At 42.2% G+C, this 25,090-nt stretch overlaps 1 protein-coding gene across 1 annotated transcript in view; it reads right to left on the reverse strand.

The window, feature by feature from the left end:
* Positions 1–7,260: 7,260 nt before the first annotated feature.
* Positions 7,261–25,090, reverse strand: part of KCNQ (KCNQ potassium channel) — a 320,065-nt gene continuing 302,235 nt past the window's right edge. Inside the window, exon 13 of the mRNA XM_075896102.1 lies at positions 7,261–24,952. Within this exon, the coding sequence (XP_075752217.1) occupies positions 24,386–24,952 (567 nt within the window). The 3' untranslated portion in view covers positions 7,261–24,385. The remainder of the gene's footprint in view (positions 24,953–25,090) is intronic.

Consider the following 25,090-nt stretch of genomic DNA (forward strand, 5'->3'; position numbering starts at 1 on the left):
ACGGCCGACCCCATCCGCAGTGCCCACTATTGTTGCTCAAGATTTAGCGTTCGTACTTGTGCAATTGTCAATTAAAAGCAATTATCGCGCATATTTGAGGCACTCTAACAACACATATATATTCTGTAAGTGCGTCTTTTTTTTTAGAAAAGGCATACATAAGTTTTCGGTAGAAGGTATTCAAAATCTGCAAATTATTGCGTTCTGCGAATTCTACTAGTAGCTCTCCCCTGGCGTTTCTAGTGCCGATGCCATAATCTCCTACTGCCTGGTCTCCAGCCTGCTTCTTCCCTACCTTTGCATTAAAGTCGCCCATCACTATAGTATACTGTGTTTTTACCTTACTCATTGCCGATTCCACGTCTTCATAGAAGCTTTCAACTGAAGCGTCATCATGGCTGGATGTAGGCGCGTAAGCCTGTACTACCTTCATCTTGTATCTTTTATTCAGTTTAATTACAATACCTACCACCCTTTCATTAATGATATATTATTCCTCTATGTTGCCAGCTATGTTTCTGTGAATTAGGAACCCCACTCCCAGTTCTCTTCTGTCTGCCAAGCCCCGATAGCAAAGGACGTGCCCATTCTGTAGCACAGTATAGGCGTCATAGGCACAGTATAGGCAGTGGACGTAGTCAGGCTGATGATGATGATGATGATGATACATAAGTAATTTTAAGAACCGTAACGTTCATCACGCTCCGCTGACCATAGAACGCTTGCACGAAAAGTCGAGTGTTTCCAACGCTTTGCCCCGTCGCCTTGCGCTCTACACCTTATCACCTCTGAGACAGGCACGCACGCCCGTCTCAGAGCCACGTGTTTCGTTTTCCAAGAAAACTTCCAGATAGCACTCATGTCTCATGTATGACATGACTTGATGCACTCGTTCGCCTCCGCTGCCTGCTCTAGGCATTCTAACGCAGCGCCTCCTGAATACCATTCACCGATTTTCTTGCGCAGAACATCAAATAAATGTTTTGTACACTTTCTCCACACGCAAGACTATCGTCTTTCGATGACATTGCAGATTAACAAGCAGATACGGGACATATTTTTGTTATGTGAACGTAAATCTGTTTGAAGTGCATAAGGTGGGACTGATTTATTGATTTGTGAGGTTTAACGCGCCAAAACTACCGTATGATTATGAGAAACGCCGTAGTGGAGGGCTCCAGAAATTTCGACCACCTGGAATTTTGTGACGTGCACCCGAAATTGCGTACACGGGCCTACAACATTTCCGCCTCCGTCGGAAATACAGCCGCTACAGACGGGATATGATCCCGCGACCTGCGGGTCAGCAACCGAGTACCTTAGCCACTAGACCACTGAGGCGGAGCTATACGGTGGGACGACAACTGACAGAGGGTGCACACACACTGAGCGTCATTTCTGTTTACATTGAGCGTCATACCATGGTACGCTCGAAATTGCAACACCAACCCGTCCTAGCTGTTATTGCACCAAAATCTGAGCGCGCTGTTACTGCGTTTCGCTCCCGTTGAAATGCAGCTGGCGTATGTGAGAATCAAACTGATGACCTTGATCGCATAACATCACAACACTTCACCAAGCTAACTTATCCGTGGGTGTTGCTTGCAAGACCTGTGCGTATAAACGCTCAGCGCGAGCCCGCAGCACAAATCTGTTTACACTGAGTGGTGACGATACGTTTACAGCCAACGTCTGAATAAAACACTGGCAGGGCTCACAGTACAATATTTGAAGAGTATTAAGGTAGCAAGCTCCCCCGCTTTCGCAATACCAATGTTTGTCTAATAAAACCAGAGCCCTATCACGAAATTTACAGTGGTTGTCTATTTGGTGTAGTTTCAGTTTACAGACACGTTTTTTTGTTATGAGTCCGGGCATCACGTTTCTTTCAGTTCATGAATAGTTTGTAGTACTGAGCACGAGAAAAAAATCGCAAAGTAACGAGACCACGGAGTATCGGCGAACTGCCATAATCCACTCTTGACGCCTTTGCTTCTCGCACTGCTCACATTAGAAACGTCAAAACTTGAAAGGCAGTTCTCTGGTATTCGACATGTTTAAACTTTTGTAGCCGCTCACGATGCAACAATTGTGCTTGTCTGCTTTCCAAACGGACGAAGGAGCACTCTCCATGGCGTGCAAATGCGAGATAAACACTCCTAAGAACACGTTTTCCGTGCGCGCAATGGGAAAACCCAGCGAGCGCGGCCCGCCCGAGCGACCAGAGCTTTGCCCTGTTACCACTAGGGCACTGAAGGGCGCTGCGCAAACTTGAGCCTGCCCTCCCTATTCCCCACATGTGGTTCTGAAGCCACGTGCGTTCTTGTAGCCATTTTGATCAGCGTTGCTAACCCGCGCTCCGCGCTGTCTTCATGCTATGGGTACCGTATATAGAGCGAGTAAGCAGCATATTCGTCCGTCCAAAAGCTTGGGTAATCCTGCATGGCACCCCGAGCTTTTATAACGCGCGTTAGCGTTCAAAGACGCGCTCACATGGAACTGTAATAATAACCATGAAAAATCAAATTGTTTTTAAAAATGTTTTTTCGCAGTTAAACAATCGCAGAGTTTAAAAAGATTATATGTTGACAATTACACAATGAAACTGTGGTGTGTTATTCAGACTGATGTCAATAAGTACATTTCAAAGTCACATTTATGCTGTGCATTGCCAGCCACTTACATGCAGAAACTTGACCACGTTAATAACCACTGAGCCAATGTAGGATAGCCTTAAGTAAAACGCGCAGCTTTGAAGAACCTGATTTCTTCAATTGTTTGATGGAAAGAGCATGCTTTACGGCATAAAATATTATTTGGTCCATGATGCAAAGTAGTTTTGCTATATGAGTCGTCTTTTCATCGACTAAAGCTACTGAGTGTCCTCTCTCAACACTGAAAAAAATAGAGCGAAAAATCCGTGGCTTACACGATCTACGTTCAATACATTCAAACTTCCGGCAACCACTGAGTCATAGTGTTCTACATTTAGAACACACACGTTAATGCATACACCCAATGTCTAAACAATAGAGTAGAGCTGTACAAAAACTTCGGAGCCTCTTGAAAGTGACGTGCCAAATCATAAATAATTGATGACTAACATCTAGGCGAAGACGCATTCAGCTAGCAACAAAAAAGGGACTCCCGAAAAAGCTTTCTTTGCTTTTTTTTACAATTATGATTGTGGCCAATCGAATCAATTTCACCGCAGCCTTTTCTTCAACCTCATGTGACGGCGTTCCACTCAACATCGTTGTATTCCTTCGCGACTTGTTTGTTAGAAATTATCTTCATCACTGGGCATGAATCGCCAGTTCAGGTACCATGATTTATGTCATTTTTCTGACCACGTGCATAGATTCATTCAATAAGTTCCTATGCGACTTCAGATCAAGGGCACATCTATTGGAACATGAAACGTTTTCGTTCGAAACAATGACAGATGTTCGCAATCAAAAGAAAGCGAAGATAAATATTCCCAATGCGAGCGAAACTCAATCAGCCGCCGGCGAACGCAACATCCAGGATGTCTGGTTACGGCGACGCAATCACGGACAGACACACAAGTGTTTAGCGGATACCATGTTTTCCAGAAGAATGACAAAATATATCATAGCGAATGCCGGCCTACTACCCAAAAAGTTTATTATTATTGCCATAAATAGTGAGTATCAAGCAAGGGTGCTTGCAGTAGTTACCCCATAGGTATTTTGAAAAGGCTCTGAAAGGCCGCTCTTCTAGCTTTCGCTGTGACTGTGCTACGCCTTCCGCACAAGCCTGGCGTTTTATTCTTTTGTTTTTTTTTTGTTTTTTGCAATGATAGTTCACGTGTTCGGTCCTCCCTTCTCGTCCGTGTCACTTTGCACTAAATATTGCCTAAGAGGTGTACCAATTTTACCAAGACAGTCAACGTTGTTGCTGTGTTCTTGGTTTTTAAATAGCTATGACCTTTGCATATCATTATTATCAATGTCACCACCAGGCGTTCTTGCATAAATATTTTTATTTATTTTTTTTCTGACCCGCAGGTCGCGGGATTGAATCCCGGCTGCGACAGCTGCATTTCCGAAGGAGGCGTAAATGTTGTAGGCCCGTGTGCTCAGATTTGGGTGCACGTTAAAGAACCCCAGGTGGTCGGAATTCCCGGAGTCCTCCACTATGGCGTCTTTTATAATCATATGGTGGTTTTGGAACGTTAAACCCCACATGTCAATTAATCAAGTATTTTTATTTATTTTTCGGCTGCACGTAAAAGCGACTCGAGTCGGCTTTCGCTATGGATACTGCATTTTGGCACGTAAAAAAAACAAGTTCAGCCACCTTGTTTCGTTGGTGTGCGTGAAGAGTGGTAAAAAAAGCAATAAGAAGCATCAACACTAACAAAAAGTACACCGATTTAGAAGTTATACTTTGGGGTCAGCAATATATATATTGAATATATATGGAACTACATAAAAGCGATACTGAAATAAAGAAGGAAAGAAAGACAGAGAATAAGAATTAAAAAAGGAAACAAAGGAAGAAGCCAAGAAAAAAAATGATGACAAAAGAAAAAAATTAGAAAAATAAAAAAATAAACTAAAGAAAGAAAGGAAGAAAGGTGGGAGAAAAAGAAGCCAGCAAGAAAGAATGAAGGAAAGAAAGAATTAGAACACTGAGGGTGTGTCACACTTAGATACGTAGAGGCGATAATAAATGGTGTCTCATCAAAGTTAAGGACTGGACAAGTTAGGAATTATTAACATGGGTGTACTGCGCAGAAGAAATATTTGATTACAAGTAGACGGAAATATGCGCTGATCTTGTCTCCGTCTTTTTGTCCTCCTTGTCTTGTTGGGTGCACTAGACTTGGACGTTGTGCACTCGTAAACGCGGGGAAATGGTGGCATTGTAGACTCTTTTTGGAAAATGAAAACTCAAATTACCCGCATTAGGAGGGCGTACAAAATCGGCAAGCCTATCATTGATGAAAGGGCACTCTGCATGACGTAATAAACGAGCGCCGTTCGGAATAAAATTAGGAACAAAGTTTTCCTATACCACACCATTTCGTTTCCAGAAGGCCATAGATTTAGGAGAAACTAAATGCCAGTGATACCATGGTCATTCTCTTGCTTCCTAAAAAAAATTTTTACGAATAGTGGCAATCAGGGGTCAAAAGAGCCGCTGCAGCAGCAGCATTTCGTTGCATGCAGCCTGTGTTGCTTTGTTGGGTTTTTGGTCGTTTTTACTGTATCTTTGAGTGCTGCGGCTCTTTTCTTTCCCAAATAGGCGTTGTCTTTTTACATTGTTTCTTTAAAAACTTTATTGTTTCATTGGCACAAAAACAGAAAGCCAAGATTCACTACTGTTAGTTCCATAAGCTCTACCACATACTTTTTGCATTCTCCTTGAGGCCCTCGACGCAAGCGTCCAGGTCCTCCGATTCCCCCTTCATGGTGTCTGCCCTGCTTCTCCTAAATCTGCCTCAATTGGTTATTCTATGACCCTTTATTTTGTTTTCATGCTTCGCAGCACTAAACGTCGTGGAAAGAATATAGTGATCACTTTCTAGTGCATGTTCCATGCTGATTCACTTCGCGTCACTGATACCTATAAGAAACGTAAGGTTCTAGTGGCTAAGGTACGCGGCTGCTGACCCGCAGGTTACGGGGTCGAATCCCAGCTGCGGCAGCTGCATTTTGGGCGGAGGAGAAAATGCTGTAGACCCGTGTGCTCAGGTTTGGGTGCACGTTAAAGAAACCCAGATGGTCGAAATTTCTAGAGTACTCTACTGCGGCGTCTCTCATAATCATATGGTGGTTTTGAGACGTTAAACCAACATATCAATCAAGAACTTGTAAAGTCCGGAGAGGTATCTATGCTGATGCTGTTGAATATCATCGTATGATCTTGCAGACTGTATAAGAGCATCCATCGCAGATCCCGGGCAACTTGCCAAAGCCATTCGCTCCATGGACTGGCTCGGATATAACCGCACTCCGGTTGAGGCGCATTGAGATCTTCAGCCCCTTAAGCTGAGGGCTAGCTGCTATCCGTTCAGTTTGAAGCAGGAAGTGTGGCAAGTTCAATCCTTTTTCTTTTGGGGAACTATACACATTAAGTAACAAGATACTCTTCTCAACTTTTCGTTTAGGTAAAATCTTTAGCAAAACGTAGTCTTCCATACTGCTATCTACGGCATGCTCAATTGCCGTGATGTCATCGTGCACTAGCACGGCTGTAAAGACGTGCAATGCGCCCCTTGGATCAATCCCTGGCGCTGCAAATGCCACAAATCCGGGTAATTTTGATGAACCACTAGCCTTCTTTTGGGCTATTATGTCCGGCTTACTATCCAGATTCTGTTGTTCGACAGCTGCAGTTTACCTCGCTTGCGACGGAAGCCCGTGTAGTTCCACTGCCCAACATCAATTTGCTGACGAGGGGCTATGATGAGGCACCACGTTGACTGATGACGCTTGGCCAGCCACGGGTGGCTGTCTTACCTCCAAAAAAGTATGAAGCTGCTGAAACATGCTCATGCCCTGCGTTTGAGACAAACTTCTTAACCTCATCTGTGCACCCAGAATTGTTTACCCTCCTCACTCGTTCTCTTTTTTTTTTACATCCAGCCAAGTACCCTCAATGACCACCTTCATCTTTCCATGCATTGCTTGCCTACGGAGCAGAAACATGCAACATAACAAAGAATGTTCAACTTAAAATGAGGACGACGCAGTGAGCGATGCAGAAAATCATTCTGGAAAACAGGCAGACCTGTGATGTAAATTCTTCTGCTGTATCTCGCAACACTAGTCATCGCATAAATAGTGAATACTGATGAGCCAAAAGGAAGTTCATACCATGAAATAAAGGCCTACCAAGATTGATGACTGCCTACAAATTGTTGGTCATTACGTGTCAGCACAATTTTAATTATATATTTGAAGAATTTTCAGGAAGCAACTACTTACAAGTAACATATATTTAAGAGGAAAAAGTGCAAGAATTAGGTCATGCACTCGCACTAAAACAAGTGCAGTTGGTATTTTCTTTCTCGTGAGTACCATTTTGTCTTGATTTTAACGATGATTATTTCACTGTTCAAACAAAGTGTCAAGGTAACTGCTCGCTTATTAAAACACTATGAAATCTTTTTAGAATAACGTTATACGTCGTAATCACATGTGACATTGTGAGAGTGACGCCATGCATTCAAGAGACATGTGTGTAAGCGCTCAAAGTGCGCGCCAGTACTAAAAAAGACAGGCACTGTGAAGGGAATGAAATGTTGTATTTTACAAAATCTCAGCAGATGCTCACATTCGCACACATTATTTGGAAGCTGCACTTGCATCATAAAAACAGGCACACAGCAACCTCCACACTCAGTAGGCCGACAGGCGTGTACAAGGTATTATACAATCTGGAGCTGTAATTAGATTAATGAACTTGTAAACAGTTATTATACAGTAACGAGGCAAAGTTGTCTCCAGACCCGAACAGCGCCAACACTTCGAGTCAGCTTCAGAAACACGTGTATCGCAGTATGTATCGTACAAGCGCACCGTTCAACACACAGCTTTTGGAACCACGTAAAGACGGGGCACACATATGGTTCATGGTTTGTCAAGTTCAAAACAAAAGAAGAGGACGGTACACGCGTTCGAACAAGTGTTCCAGGTTATCGAGACAAGATCTCCCGGGGAAAATAATCAGCTTTTAGAGAATTCACAAGAACACGGTTTGCTGCATTTCGTTGCTCACGCATAGCGGGTTATTCAGAAACTTAAGTTTAGGCTGCCTGCAGTTCGTCGCACTTGCAAACTTCAAAACAACGCACAAGTTCAAAGGGAAAGCATTTGAAGCTCAATTCAGGGAGAGAGAATGTGTTTATTGAACGTACATTAGTTCCCTAGAAATCGTGAAAACAGAGCAAGATAATATCGTATCTATGAAATAGGAAATACTTTTTTCATTGTGATGAGCTGATTATATTTCATAATTATTATAACACACAAAACAAACGCAGCAGTGCAGTAAGATCACCATGTGCTAAATATCTCCATGTTATTGACAAATAAATTTCAAGTACAACAGACATACAGAAGAAAGAAGACTTATTTCAGAACCTGTCCACACATTTAAAAAGTTGTAGCTTTTAAATTCCGCAGTGAGAACAACGTGGCTTTGTGTGTAAGCTACCGCTTTAAAGAAACCTTACCTATTTTTAAGAAGTTTCCTTCTTTGTGCCCGTCTGTATTACAACTGGTTCACGAATAAAAAATGGTCAATTATTATGAGCATATATCTCTCACAATAAAATCAAAGTTGATTTGCACACAACATGCACACTCTCTGTTGCCCGAAACAAGTTTGACTTTCTTAAAATTACTTACTTTTGACTGCCTTACGAAAAGTTATGACACTGAAACTGACACTGTGTAGAAGTTAGACAAAACAATAACATGAGACATACGAACTAATTTTTTATGAAGGCTTCTTTACGAGTGCCTGAAGTTAAGATCCTGCGGAGCATAATTCGAGAGTAAATAAATGAAAATATCAAGCCGACAATGGTTTTGATGTTTGTACGCTGGTGACTTTGTGTAAATATAACACATAATAGCAACAGGAAACAGCCTAATGACATACTTCGCACTACTATAAGATACAGTCGTAACTTCATTATCTGTAACTCGCCACGGGGTGTCTGAATGTCAATGTGGTACGATTATCTAGACGCGAAGGCGCCTAATGCTCACCCGTGAGTCGGGATCGAGCAGTGGCTTCAATCTTAAAAGTAAAATAAGCATCTGACAGTTGTAGCTTTAGGATGTGTGGCCTCTGAATTTTTCAATGATTATGGCTGAAATTCGTGAGACCAGTAAAACAAGGACACAGTTTTTTTTTTAATTTTGGAAACACATACGACACCCTCAGGTCGCACATTAAAATAATTTCTCTGCAATGAACAAAAATGGCAGTAGTGAGGGAAAGATGGAAGTTTGCGACGGAATTCCTGTAAGCAGCAAGTTAGTGCTGCAACCGACATTTCGAAAAGCGGACTTGTGCTCTTCGAGACTGCAGTCATTGGCAGCGTTGAAAAAGACAAGTACGCTTCTCGGAATGTTAGCTGCAATACAAACCTTATGCGTGCGAATTTTTCAGTACTGTAGTCATTCCCGTGGCTCCTTTGATACCATTGTTCATTCACTGTCTTGTCTAATTATTACACAGAATCATTTTCGGATGAATTATTGTGCTGCGAAGTTCGGGCAATTTAAATTACTTACTTTAATCATGTTTTTTTTTTACTCAAAACCACTACCGATGTGTATTCTGCAACAACCGCTATAGTCTTTCAAGAATAAATCAGTTGAGTGTATTCATATTCTAGTTTTCTCAATAGAAACGGTAATGACCATATATATTCATGTAGTCTGAAATGGCTGAAATAAAAAGCAATAAAATATATTGCTCAATTTACAGACGCTTTTGACAAAGTGGTTTTGCAAAAGGCGAACTATTTTTCAGACTACACAAAAGCTTTCAAAATTATCTTTTTTTCTGCTCTTAGAATCCTACTTGCACAGCCTGTGATTAGACAGATATTATTCTCCTAAGTTCTGTAGGAATTTGCCATGCTTTCATTATCACATGCAGGTTCTTCGTAAAATGCACGAAGCACGAGCATTGGATGACTCTCGGTTGGGAGCCTTGAACATGTTACGAGAGCACAACGGTATTGTCAAGATCATCAAGCTATTGGCTCACAATACATGCATCATACTAGTAACGACGAAACTAATATACTATCTCTCACTATTTCCGTGCTTTTGTTCAATGTATGGTCCTTGCTATATACACCCTAGTTTATGGGAGTGCCGCTGGCTTTTACAACCACAGGGAAACTTATGTCAAGTTTTATGTCTTTGGCTGGTAATACAGCAATAAAACATTCAATAGGTAGTGGAGAAGCAAAACAAATACGTCACATATAGAAGCACTTATCATGAACCGATCCAAGAACTTATAGGCACATGCAAAATTACGGGCTCTTTCTAACTCCCAATACCACCAGAGAAGCACTGAAGAATATCAATGAACTGCCTTAGTTAAATTCTATATTACTAAATACACTATTATTAGTAGATTATTTCACAGTAGTAGCAGCTAGCTTACAGTCATCGCATTGTTTTGCAACACTTAAACAATCTCAAACATAAGGGGACGACAAGAACGTGGAAGAAGAGGGGGATTGCTTGCGGATATATCAGACTGAAATATGACAATAGGGTGGGCCTTCACATCTTCTGAGTCATGGGGAAGCGAGATCCCTGTAACGTGAACAATATCGCGGTGTCAAGTTGATGAAGCACTTCAACACCATAGAGCCATAATTTACGCGCCCTCACATTTAACGAAGTAGGGAGAAACAAAAAGCTGTGCTTGCATAAAACGATTTGTGTTGATATGAATGTAACCTGCGGAAATGCGGATAACACGGTGAAAGCAGATGAGTGATAATAGCATATTGTTGGACGGCTGCTATTCGACATAAGTACTACGTGTGAAAGCTCTTAGTTATAGGAGTTGTATATGCTGGACCCAGCATTGAATATCCATGGCAGCAATCCTGCCCTCTGCTCATTGGTGTCAGTTACACCGAGCACCACAAACAACCCTAACAGAAATGTGCGCTACCCCCTTCAGGTGAGTCGATCTCTGTTAAGGACCACTCACAACGGTAGCACAAATATCAGCATCGAGTACAGTGGAAAAGTGATAGCACACAACACTCGCGCTGATTATGACAGTTAACAGTGACAACTTCACATTTACTGGGGAAATATAGTCGTGAGGCGTGGTTTGTTTCATAACACCGCCATCCCGTCGACGGCATTTAGAGGTCGTTGCATCTATTTGCACTTCACACGAGTTTGACTACGACGCACGGAACAAGGCCGCCTGTAGCGCCTTAGCTGCGAAAGGAAGTGGTTCTTCATATTCTTCGATCTTAGCATGAAGACGATGGTGTGTTAACATTCAGCTTCATTAGATAGGCTACTTTATCTTAAGCAGCATTTTGGTATTTTATTCCCGCTGTCTGCCCTAGATCTTCTTCCTGCTGGTGAAATCTTCAATATTGTGAGATATTGTTTCTTGTTCGCCATCGTACGGAGATCGCCAGTGTCCATGAATAGAAAGAAAAAAAGGAAAGAGGGCGACAGCGCTCTATAGTAGCTTGCCATCGACATATTTTTTTATTTATGAAATATGTGAGCTCATCCATCAATTAGGAACTACAAGCGTTTTCCCGGCGGCAATTCGCTCCACGCAACTGAATAAATTAGCTGCATGTCTTCCATGCAGAGTAAAGCGTAAATAAGTATTCTGATTTTTATGAAAAAAATAACTTTTCGGCAGCTGCGAAAGAGTAACAGAAAATAAAAGACGCTATTAGTGCAGCCTAGGATGAGATATGGTAGGCTAGTTTCCCTCTCGTTTATCACCTGCAAAGCATCATTCTCATATTTATCTGAACCGGGATATATGTGCACTGTCTTATCATTCCCTCCACAAGAAAAAGACCACCCAAACACTACCTCTTTTTTGGTATTGTCAGAACATTACCCTTCATTTCTAGCAACGCAGCACTAATGCATCTTCACTCTAGCGCCTCGATTGATACAAGTGCAGATCGACAAGGCGTTTCTCAATTCTCATCATGACTAGGACCTGTGTGGAACTCTGAGGTATACCACTGATGCTACGCTGGTTGCAGCTCGAAGCGAAATGTGCTCGTTTTTATGAACAACGTCTTTCACAGCTGTGATGGCTATAATGGATGGAACAATTGTACATTAGAATGGCATCTGGACTGCCTATCTGTACACAAGCTTCCCATGAAGACGCCTAAATGTACAGCAAAATAATAGAAGAGTAGCGTTCACATTGACCGACATAACCTTCGTGCGTCCATGTGCTTGTCTATTTTACACTATATTTCGGAAGTGCGCATTTCACTAGCGGGAAAAAGTAACAATCAATATCGATGCAGTGCTGGTTATCTAACAACCAAGGACTGTATGCCATGCGACAGTCAGCCATGTTTGAAATCTTTCACGTCATTGCTACCAACAATGACCTGATTGCAAACCACTCAGAATTTGACTATGCCAAACGAATTAACGGTCACTGGAGTTTTTTAATATCCGGCTTCTGAGTATGCTGTTTTGTTGAGAAATTCAGCACTTGTTATAAATCCACTGAATATGGTGTATTATGAAAATTACAAATGTACAAACAATTAAAAAATAGTGGTTGGAAGTTAAGCTGTAATTAGGGATGAAAGAAAAAGTAAAAGTCGCTTGGCTACAAAAAAAAGAGTCTACATTTTTTTTTACATACAACACGCAAATAGGGTCGTTGCCACTTGAAGTTTAAAAAACAACATTTCTGATAAAACAAGAACAAGTTGCAAAAAAAGCACCCATGGTATAAAGAATTCTGCCGTCGTAACCGCAGTTTATGATTACGTTTTGATAGGGTTCTTCTACACCACATCAAATAAAGAAAAGCCAGCATATTACAGCACGTTTTCACGCAAGGCAAATAAATTGTTTTTGCGCTCGAAATATAAACTGTTGTATTGTAGTCGTGACTTATGGTACATTCCAGTATAGTGGCATTTGCATTACTGGTCCCGTTTGTGCTAATCGAGGAGGCTTATATTTTGTACATACCCTCGCTCTAAAGTACATATGTTTTGTGTCATCGTTCAGTAAAGGCATGTAGTACTTGTATATTTTCTTTTACCGTTCGTGCGAGAGTGGTACCAAGGTGTTATTTTTCTCATTTCAAACACTGAAATTAAAAAGAACATCCAAATGGGCGCAGCTCTTACAGTTGGTAGCATTTAACGAGATATTGAAGACAACTGTTATCAATTTAGCGTGTGCCATGATTACTGCTCACTGTCTGCTGACGTGGCCTGAATGAGCACATTGAAAACAATGCGACAACATTTAACCCATTTACTAAGGAGAGCCTAGTGGCTCACTTGCAAAACAGAGATATTTTTGCTGCACTTAGTATTGTTTAAACTTGAACAAACCATTCCCGGGCATGATTGTGGCTGGTAATTGGTAATACTGGCCCAAACTTGAAGGCTATCACGCCAACACAGTGAATAATTATAGAGTATTTTTTATTTTCATTTTAACACAGACTACATTTGCAAAAGTGGCGTCAATCGCTATCCACACTGGGTTTAGTTCATTACTGCTGCCATGAGCTGGCTTAGGCTGATGCATATGCGTCGCAGGTTAATTTCACGGGTGCCATGCATAATTGTACACGAGCTAGCTGTTCAGCAAAAACTAAGCTACACTATGCACTGAATGCTTGAAACGTTTGTAAAAGTAAACGGCATCAATTATTATGTAAATGAAAGGCCAGATCAAATTTAAAAATTGATACCACCGCAGTGCACGTATATATATCTTCGTATGCTCAAATGTATATACAGTGGTAAATTACGTACCTCCGTTCTCTCCAAAGATACTCTCCGAGTTTCTTCAAAATAATGCCGAACTTTTTCCTAAGCCATTTAAATGTTGTTTTGCATATTTTAGGTAAAAATATTTCGAAGGTAGAGCCTCATAAATGGTTACTGCTGTTGGTGTGACCACTTGCACCATGACGTTTTTGGGCCCCCAACGAGTGTGTTGGAAATAAAATGGATCCCAATTCTGATAATGCATATTTTCAGATAACGTTCCCCGTCGATGCGCTTATATCAAATTTTATACAAACAAGAGTGCAAAGCAATTTATTGAGGCAAGATATTAAAAAAGGCAGTTCATCATACGCGCATGCCAGGCACCTTTGGCAGCATTGTCAAAGAGTGATATGCACAATTATATGTTAACTATGTAAAAGTCTGCTTTTATAGTAGCAAATAATTCATACTTTTGTTGTTCAATGTCAGGTGAAGTAAAATATTCCATCCCGGCGACAGCATAAGACAATTTGGCAGAACTTGTGTAACCCGCTTTTACTACTTGCGGGAACTCTTCATTGCTGCTGAGACAACGAGCTAATCGGAAGTCAGGATTACTACTAGATGCTGCATAATTTTTCACCTTACTAATTAGAAAGAACCTATAAAAGAAGGAAAGACTCAATTACGCAACAACTGTATTATATGTCCAAATGTGTGCGTCAACAAAGGGCTGCTTAATCTCCTTACCGCCAGCAAGTGAACGTCAGTAGGGTTAATAAAGTTTCTCTTGTCATCAGCGACTGCAACTTCTATGTACAAAAACTGTGCTAATTAAGGTGCGCATCCCAAGTATACATCATAGTTGTGTGGCGCTATTAAGCGAACGCCTGCGTTCAACGATGATTATAACAAGTCGCATGTTTACTCTAATCATCTGAATTGAATTTCTGAATAAATTTTATCATGTGGCTGCTTAGAGTTTCATTGTGAGGCCGAAACATTTTTTTCTAGTATCACCAAAAGCGCCTGCACACTAGTTTGTCACATTTTGCTTTTTTATAAAAATTTTTGTTTATAACTTTTTGTCATTAAGCAATGCAAAATTAGTTTTATTCTATGAAAGAATTATTTCTAAAGAAATGATCAAAGTGACAATAACTTCGAAATAATAATAAAGTAACAAACTAGCTCTTTCCAAATTTCTCGCAATATGTGACGTTTGGAGTTGATCTTTTTTTGCTCTGCGGGCCAAAGGAGTTTCTAGGATGGAACGTAAAGTAAAATTTCTGCACATTCACTTTTATATTTATTCGTGCATGTAGAATATAAAAAATTGGCGATCTAAGTGCAATATAAAACAGTGGCTGTGTCTCTACGCATTCATCGGGAATCGATTTGTTAATTACTCTAAGAAAGACGCACGGTAATGCTAAAACTGTTGCGCGGTCACAATCAATATGTGTGAAATTGGGAAAGCCGTGTCCTTTGAAAACGCAGACTTTTTAATTAAAAGGCTGCTTGTTTAGTAACTCTTGTCGGAATAAGTGGATCGTCATGTTATTTAAAAATTGCTTTAAACCATGCATATTGAACAAATGTATTATGTTTGCCTGCGAAGAATCGGAAGTATTGCTCTAAGTATGGGACATTGAAGTTGAAAAAGGAACAGTAAAGGTCCTGTTTATTAACTGAACTGGAAACTGTAGCCGTAGAAACTTTCAACAAGAGATATAAGGATACGATGTCTCAGTGTCATTACCATGGCACCGGAGCAAAAAATTTTACAACCATTTTTTTTCGCAGCCGTCATTCACTACACGGGATCCAATACTAAATATTCGGTGTGAAAACGCAGGCAGCTATTCGGAGTCATCAGCCCACAATAGACGTGGCACATTACCGAAATGTGCTACCCAATGCGACATCAACTGGGATATTTCTTTAGCGAATATTTGTCAGCACTAATTCGTTAAGACATTCGCGAGAAACAGTTAGCATGCATCAAGAGCTTATTTGTTGATGAAAATAGTATCACCAGCACACACATGTATATGCACGAAGAAATCTTTTCCAAAGTGACATCTCTTTTTTTCTCAAGCGAGTTTGTTATTGCTGCTTGTTTTTATTGCTTGTGCTGTGAGGAAAATTATTCCGTGACCCATAAAAAACTGATATTTTTCTCAAATTATTTTATGAAGTCGTCATCACGATGTCATCAGCTTTTCACGTGTGCAACTGGCTAAGGTATCCACACCAATGAAACTAAAGGCAAATTATTCATATATTACACTGCTCGAATCAAACCAAAAACGAAATCATTGTTCACAATACTACATCCGTCTTTTAAAAGTGCCGTGAATTCCTAGTGCAGTCGTTCACGAAGCCATTACCAAAAACGTCTCGTAATTTGCATAATCGGGCTGGCTCATACCAAGAACTTCATCGAAAACTGACCAAATCGGTTTGAAGTCCTCAATTTAAAGTTGTGCCTGGAGCGCACCAATTGTTATGCGCGCTTGAGGCCAGTGAAGAGGACGATATCTAGGCTACCGGCTGTTATAAAAATGCAGCTGTGGCTATTCCACTACAAGACCCGCGACGCAAATTGACTGGTCCCTCGGAAGTAAGCTCGTGGAAATGTAGAAGCTCCCATACCAGGCTCCCTAAAAGAGTTACGAAACAACCATAAAGTATCGATATTTTTTCCTTGTGCTTTAAAGGTCTGTCTGAAGGAAACATCAACACACGTGCTTTCTTTGTAGCCTTCAAAAGTAGCGCAGGTATGTACCGAGTAAAAACATGCACTACGAGAGTACTACGGTCATATTCACGATTCTTCCTTTGTTTTCATCAGAAGCAAAATTCAGCCCCCGCTGGTAATTAACGCATCACGGAATGAAGTGATTTCCTTCAGTAACGAAGACCTCTTCCAAATCAGGAGTTTAGGAGTCAACAGTTTTTGTGCCTGTGTATGCTCTCATGCACGTTTCATGCTCACGGCTGTTAATGAGTTATCCATATACACATTCAAGAGACCCGCCGAATGGTTGCGTATTACAGCAGCAGCAGTAAATGCGTAGTTTTGCTCGATTTGCTTCATCTGAGCGTATGTTTCTTCACTACCCTTGGACTGTGCACTGACACTGCGCCTACTCTTAGCGAATCGTTACTTTCATCTATGTTATAAGTTCTATAGACTGTCACTCCAGTTTTAGTCGGCAAGTCAGGTGAATGTATATTTAAACAATAATTGATTTTCAAGCATCAAGGGCTCAAACAATGCGCTGAAAGTGACAAGTAGAGAGATCGAAATAATCTTCCTGTTTTTTTTTTTTCAACACTATCGTTACCTGTGAGAGTCCATGCAGTTGATTTTTGAAAAGAAAATTGTACCTCCGCTCTTTTTTTGCTTTTTAGTGGGGAAAATATACGATCAATCTAAGTGGTATGCATACCGAGTTCGGAAGATATACAAAGCATATAAAGATGAACCCTAAGCGTCAATTAAACAGACAAGTGTGACACACCGTGTGTAGCATATTGATATTGTGCCCCGAGTAAGCAATATGCTATCGTGCCCGGGCAGCTAAACTTGACATGGCGGTGTGGTGTACCGCTGGTACTGTGCAATTTGGGCTTGTCGATAAAGCATAGTGTATCATTAACCTACATGAGCCATGCAAACAAAATGGGGAAATTGCAAAGTTGTAAATAAAAAAGCACGTGCGAAGACGTCACCAGATAGCAGGATACTTGACCGGTACCGATCAACCAACACTCGACAAAGGAATCACGCTGCTTGAAATTAAGGAACATCGAAGAAACCTGATTAACAGTGCCAGGAAAGCTTAGCGGCAGCCGTTTACTTCTCATTTCATTCTTTCTACATTTCTTCCTTTCCACATCTGGGCCTTTAGGAGCCCTGCATGCATTGTGAGAAAACAAGCTAGTTTTCACTTCAATAAATTCGGCTGTTTCGCTCACTAAAACCACAATACCATCATAAATCACGTGGTAATATTGAATACGAAACAACTTGGACCACTTGAAGCATTAGTAGTGTGCACCTAAATCTGATTACGCGAGTGTTTTAACAGCGAAGCTGTATAAGCTATCCGTAAAATCGTGCTCTTCGATCGAAAACCTCATACAGCTATAGCGTCACGCAGCATCGCTATGGCAACCAGGCTTGACTGCGCACCGCGCGATACCTTCGCCTAGCTCCGCCCACCTGTCTCATGACACTGCGCACGACCGTTTCTGCACGCCTACACCACTCTATACAGGCGGCTGGCATGTCGGGAGCGTGCGATGCGCCTTTGCTTCACCAAGGGTAAACCTGAACCCCGCAAAAGGCCTCTTACAAAGAACAACCACGTGCTGCCTAGAAGATATATGCTCGGAGACGTGGAGCCTAAGAGGCTGCTGCGAAGCGTTGCCGGTCCACAGAAGAAACAGGATATTCCACTCGTCAAAGGAAATGCATTGAAAACAGCCGCGAACTTGATGTGCGTGTCGTCGATAACTTCCTGCGCATAGTCCGGCAAGGAAGGAAGCAAAATAGGAAGAAAAGAACGACAGGGAGGTTAACCAGCCTATAGGCAGCCGGTTTGCTACCCTGCGCATGGGAGGGGGATGGGGAGATGAAAGATAAGGAGCAGAGAGGGAAGAAAGATAAACACAGCACATTCGGCAGCACACGCGCGCAATAGTCCAGCAAAGTGCCGCTTTCGCGAATAGCCGGTTTTGTCGATAACTCGTGAGCACGAAATTCGGGCACGTCAAACGCGTCAGTACAAATGCTGGAGAGGCCAGGTCATATGTAATGCTCTTTAAAAAAGCATGCAAAAAATTTTTGAAAAATTGTGAATCGACCGAATTTGCTGCATTTGTGTTTTGAGCAACTGCTAGCAAGCTTTACCGTTCAGTTTGAAATTCTCTTCTATATCCACCAAAACTAGCATTTGCTACGCCATCGCCAGTAAGTAACCGCTGTGGTAACTTAGTTGCTACGATGCGAAGAAGCACTACATTATGTTACGACTGAGGTTTTGTCGAGCTCCGGCTCATGTGAGAGCGTTCTACGCCGTTACACATGGCATGCTTACTGCCTCTTTTTGAGAGCTCCTTACTTGCACCCGCTGCGGAAAAACTGGCGACGCTTGCACTGAGTCAGCCAAGGTGCGTAAAAACAAACAGGAACATTTCGGAGGTTTGATCTGGTTGCCTCCAGGCTGTTGTTAGGCCTCAACTAGATTGGATAACATAGCCACAAGAAATACTGATTATGAACGGTACGATTGTTACATAAAAGTGTTTGATTTACTTTTCATGAATTCTTTTTTTACTTATTTATTGGCGCATTTTCGCAAATATTCGCGAAGGAAATACTGTGAAAATATTATTTACCGAGCCACAATGCGTAACGTCTTCTAACCGTCGTCTGGTATGTGATTAAGTTCTTTAGCTGGTCACTGCATTTTTCTGTCGTTTTCCTCTGCGAACATGATGTTCCCGGAAAGTGATTACAGTGTCGAGTGTCCGTGCTTTGCAGTGAGCGGTTGGAGGAGGAAGGAAGAAGAAAACAAACAGGCGGAAAAACAGGAAGGTTAGCCAGTTTTTAGACCAACCGGCCACTCTAGGCTGGAGAAAGGGGTACGGGAAATAAACGATGATAGAAAAGAGATAAGGAGAGAAAAGACAAAAGATAGCGTTTACAGAAGAAGGGAGGAGGAAGGAGCAAGGACTGGGCGGTTAGCCAGAGATTATTGAAACACGAAGGGGAGGAACCGATGACGGCTTCATAGAGACAAACGCGAAGCTTGACGAAAGTTCCGTGCAGCAGAGCAAAAAAGTGCAGCCTCGGCTTTTTGATGGAAGTTCCACGTAGCAGAGCGAAAGCGAGCAGCCTCGGCTTCACCTCATGCGCTGCACACCGTGTTGCAGAACGGGTTTTTTTTCAGGTACCATGTACGCGACGTCAGCAGGCGCCAAAACGGGGTAGTGTTTACGACCGCACACTGCTTACATATATGAAACTCTCACAGGGTATGTGTAAATTTTACGAGCGTATAATGTCAGCGACACGACGACGTGAGTATACGTATCTCCAAGACGATAACTTAAAAATAAAGTGAGAACAACAGATGTGGATCAAATGATCAAATTTCCTGTCACCGACATTGTTGTTTCCAACTAATGTTTATACACCTTGAAGTGACTGGTTATTGTCTGCTTCTGATTGGCTTGTAGCAAATACAACGCCTTCATTAAACACCACGAGTTTTTTTTTCTAGCTTTGTATTCGTAATACCGATCCTCCGTAAAATTCCAGCTAAAAGGAAAAGGCATTAAACTATAATTTCTGCCAAACATAGGGACACCGTTCAGAAGGTCTCGTGTGAACGACAGAACAAGCTTTCCATAGGCTATTTTATCTGGTGCATCATACACATCGCATCAAGTTGTTTATGTAACTCCATTTAAGAGTCCTGATACTCTGTCAGGCATGAGTTACAAGACTGCAAGAAGGCATGTCATCTTCGATCAAATGAATGCGCTATCAGTAAACAAATAGACGAGTAATCCTGGAGATGGCCTACAGCAATTTTCATAAGATTTCGGATTTGCTGCTGCGAGCAGTGTTGGTATTCTAGGCACAACTTTACGCATAAAACGTTATTGCGAAATTAGCAATTTCAGGTGTTTCTAGCAAGACACAACTTGTAGGTTCTGCAGAGCTACGATGCGTATCTAGCCAATTGAAAGAAAGCTTTGATGGCGCGCTCATACTCTGCTAATCCATTGTAGACTGACGGTGAGGCATCAAGATGGTCATTTTATGAAAACTTTAATTCGCAGCTTTTTGTCCTCGTTTTCCAGTTTGATCAGGTATGCTTTGAATATATCTGGATGTGTCGTGTTTCAAAAAAAAAATATGTTCTGCTACAGAAATACCGAGAATAGTGTTGCACACGTGCATAACTTGCCATGAAGCTTTTAAATTTAAGAACACTGTAAAAACTAAAATGTGAATAAAGCAATAATTATTTGAAACTGCCGGGATTGCACGCGAAACATAAATGCTGATCTAACAAGACACATTAAATTACGCCTTACATGCCTCCAGTTCTTCTAAACAATGTTTTGATTAAGATAAACGTACTAATACGTAAGATTTACCCCATCGACTACGGATTCCATGAAAGCAAGTTTATTCGGATGCTACCGAATCAGTTTCATCAAGACAAACAGTTTTGTTGCTCTCCTCTTGCTCATGGTTACACGGCTCAAATATTGTTTTCGGTGCCAAAGAGTGCTTGAGCCAAAGAGTGCTCAGATGTGCTCAAGCGTGCTCAAGCGTGCTCAAGCGTGCTCAAGCGTGGTCAAGCGTGCTCAAGCGGAACCTAAGGTGCATCGAGGCTGTTTTCTTTTTTGACATTTACATCAGAAATACTTGCAAACGCACCAAAGCACTGCATTGTCCAACAGTGAAGCAGTTTTTGTGACTTTATGAGTGTGTTGCCTCATAACGACTGCGTACAATGGTTCAAAAACATAGAGTATAATAATAACATGCAAGCAGTCCTTTCTAGGCACGCCACATCTGTGGTGACGATATCAATTTTTGACAGAAAAAATAATTCTTTACGATTTTTATGCTCTCTTTTTTTCCATAAATTATTGCAGAGGACTTCTGCTACCATTTATGAAATGCACGAAAGTTATTTTTTAGTAATTTGTAATAACAACTAAAATATTAAAAGCTAAAACATATTTACATCTCAATTCCTTTGTTGCTTAAGTCGGTGACAATAAAGGCATCAAATTACAATCGTGGCTAATGGTAGAGCTCGCAACATTATACATCAGTTTCGTTTTCAAGGGCAATGAATTTTAAGATTGTCTAGAGCAAGCGAAAATCGCTACTCAGGATTCGAATACACAGAAGCGAAAAAAAAAAGAGTCAGCACGCTTTCGACGAACAGCCTTATATCCGGAATGAAATTGTCAATGCGTTATGGCAATTCCAGTGGGTCAAACAAGACGGTGCACTTGAGACGACGTCCGTTTTTTTTTTCGCTTTATATGTGCAACTAATCAAAATACAACTCTGCTGAAACCAGACGTCTTTTATAAAGAAAGAAACGCTTAAGTCCAAAGACGTACGTGCAGGTGACTACCTAAGTCCATGCGCTCAAGAGCATTCGGCATAGTATCCTGTGAACTGGAAGACGCAACCTGCCACCACATCACATGCAAAGCAGCGGTGCTTTTTTTAAAAAAAAGTAAGCATGTTTCTGATGGTCGATCTTCGTTCTTACAAATGTCTTCATGCCTTCAAGTTATCAAGCGAGTTGAAAAGCCTACGACTACTGTAGTCTTTCCTAAGTGCCGAAGCGGTAACAAGGGTTGCTGCTGCATCAATCATCCCATTCATTGAACCGTCCTGGAGCTACCTAATGCTGCGATGAAGGCGCCTGCTCAATACGTTCATAAACGAGACGTGCAACAAAACAGGTTGAGAAAATGATCATCAGTATCATGAAAAACTGCAAAAGGCCGATTTAAAGTGCAGTGAAGTGGAGTAACATTAAGTACCGGAAAAAATCAGTCCTGAAAAAAAATACAGGAAAATGAGCGATGACTTTTCCGTGTGGTAGATGACAATACCATTGATTCTGAGGCAAAGATTTCCAATAATATTGCGTAATCTTGGAGGTTGATGTTCACTGAAACCGCACCAGAAATAGCTGAGGCATAGTGGTACAACGGACCGGATGAAACGCAGACCTTGTCGATAATTAAGTTCCGTGCGTAAACAAATAATCAAACCGGCAAAATCAGCGGCGCATCGACGCCACGCCCACGCGGTTGTCCATGTACCTTTTATGAGACAACGGTTGAGCATATATTGCAAGCAAAACATATATTACCCGAGCAATTTTCACTTTTGTACAAATCCTATTTTTTTCTTAATAATCAATGAAGAGGTTTTTTGACACAAAGACCAAGTGAAAACAACGCCCTTAGAAACAGTTAGGTAAGCCAAAGCACGCATACACTTTGCGATACTGAAAAATCTGTGCATCACTTTTTATCGCTGACAAGCACCGTCATCACAAACCACTCAGGTTATCGGAATGTTTGGCTGTGCAGTGTTTCGCGTAGTGCACCGTAATGGTGGCAGCTACGATGAGCGTTGCTTCTTTGTTCTCACGCGGGCTTACGGTTCACCACTGACCACTCCTTTAACAACAAACTGGCCCGTTCCATCTGCACGAGCGTTGAACTCAACACTGATACAGAATGCAAAGCACTACCATCGGCGTAAAGGCCTTTCAGCACGCACTGCGGCTGACTATACCGAATATTGGAGGGTGTGCGATTACTGAATTCGGTACCTGAATCGAACACAAATCGATATCAATGACACCGCATTGAATACAAATATTATTCGGCTACATTTCGAAGACTTCTGTTATAGTAAGGCAACTCAAAAGAGCTCTTCTCCTCGAAACCTCTTATTGAGAAGCAAATGTCCACAGACATTTACCAAACAACAATAATGATACTTGTAACTGAATCGAAATATCACAGTAGCAATAGCTACGTATGCTCAGATAAACTATTGGCCACAGCCAGGACATTATTTTGTAACTGCAGAAAATTATTACCACAGATATCATATTCGGGATTTACGTCCTAAAAACAAACTATAAATGGCAGAAAATCGAATTGATATTTGGTCACCTGCTGTTATTAAAAGTTTATACATAAACGGTGAGCTATTTTGATCCGAACACCAGTATACAGCGAAACGTGAAATAAAACAGGTAGACATGGCATCACAGCGCAGGCTTTGTAACTGTCAGCCTCTAAACGTCAATGTTAAAAGCTCTATCTGCAAGCACTCTTTTTGCAAACATAAAATTTGCACCTGTTTTTACTTTTGAAGCAGACATCAGTCGAAGTCCCCACTTTCAGTCATTACAAAATGAAGACATGGTCTGGTTAATGCGATGCAGTCACAGCTTACTAAAATCGCAGTAAAAGTGTGGTTTACAGAAGAAACGTCTTCATAAGGGGATCGAAATAGTATCCGTAATATCGCAAAACCATAAGCTGCATGCACTATGATAATCTAGCAATTAAAAAAGCAAATTGGCTTTTCAAGGTGACAAAATTTTGTTACTCTACGTACCTGTTGTTCGGGGTTGACTATTCGAGAATTTTTTGACGAATATTCAGTATATCGTCCATGCAATATTTGATGGCTGCACCAAATCAAGTAAAGTGCTACTCGATTCAGTATTCAGAATTTCCGAATATCCGCACACACCTATATGCAGGTTACCAATTTGTACCAATTTTTACTCATGACAAATCAGTCGCACGCGGGGTGACCTTGAATTTTTAGACCTGACAATTACAGTGACTGCATTATCGTGAAAAGGAGTTATTCTATACTATATACCGCGAACTTTTGTCGCTCTCAGTAGGTGAAAATAGTGCTCGTAGTTTAGTAAATGAAACTGTTTTGTGAGTAGGTAGACGAGGCCGCCCGTGCAAAAGGCCCACCGCCTGGGCTTGGTCAGAATAGTGTTTTAGCGCCGGTCGAACGAATGCGAACGTGCTCGTGCGAAACATCGCGTTTTGTCACGGGCCTCCCGTAAAATCGCGTCGTGAAACAGGCATCAACAACGTGCGCTAGGATGCGCACAAAGGCAGCATCGTCTTGATGATCAGTCTGTGGTGCCGTGTCACCGTCTGTGTTGCCGGGCGGCGCGAGTGACGGCCTCCGGTCGCCGGCGGAGTGCTGCAGCTTGGACGTACCGTCGACGACGCGCTCGTGCGGAGGCCTCGCCTCGCGACGTCCCGGCCTGGAAATCAGGCGGAAGTGAAATTGTGCAGAGTGGGCCTGAGGAGCGCCGCCGTCTCCGTGACAGACACGGTGACCACGCTCACGTCTTCCTCCTCGGCTCCGCTCGGCTCGTCGTCGCTGGCCGCCGCGCTTTCCGATGTGCTGGCCATCGACGAAGAGGCCGCCGCCGTCGGTCCACCCCGGTCCTCCATGGTTGCCTCGGCGGCCGGGAGTCTCTGCTGGTTGCGACGCCTCAGTCGAGTGCCTAGGTCCGAGTTCCCGCGCTGCATGACAGTGGGCCGCTCGAAGGTCTTGGTGACCGGCGTGTTGGGCTCGCTGCACTGCTTGTCCAGCAGGGTAGTTCTCGGCGGAACTGCCACGCTCACCGGCTGTTGCTGCGGCTGAGGAGGTGGCTGGGGTGGAGGTGGCGGCGAAGGCGCTATGGACGGCGCCGCTGACGGCGGCGGTGGTGGCGGCGGCTGGTGACGCATGCTGAGCCCGGGCGGAGGCACGGCCGGCGCGGCGAATAGCCGCGCCCGGTCCTCCATGTACATCTCCATCAGCTGGTCCAGCTTGGACTCAATGTCCTCCACCTGTAGTGATGAACACAAACCGCTGTATCAATCCCAGCCTACGCGTCGACTAACCCTTGCACAATGAGATCGATTCTTCTTCGTCTCGACTCCCTTTCCCACCTTCTTGCTATACAAGACAATGCAAAACTGAGCCAT

The sequence above is a fragment of the Rhipicephalus microplus genome, chromosome 5, assembly GCF_043290135.1.
Source record: "Rhipicephalus microplus isolate Deutch F79 chromosome 5, USDA_Rmic, whole genome shotgun sequence".
In the NCBI taxonomy this organism is placed as follows: Eukaryota; Metazoa; Arthropoda; class Arachnida; order Ixodida; family Ixodidae; genus Rhipicephalus; species Rhipicephalus microplus.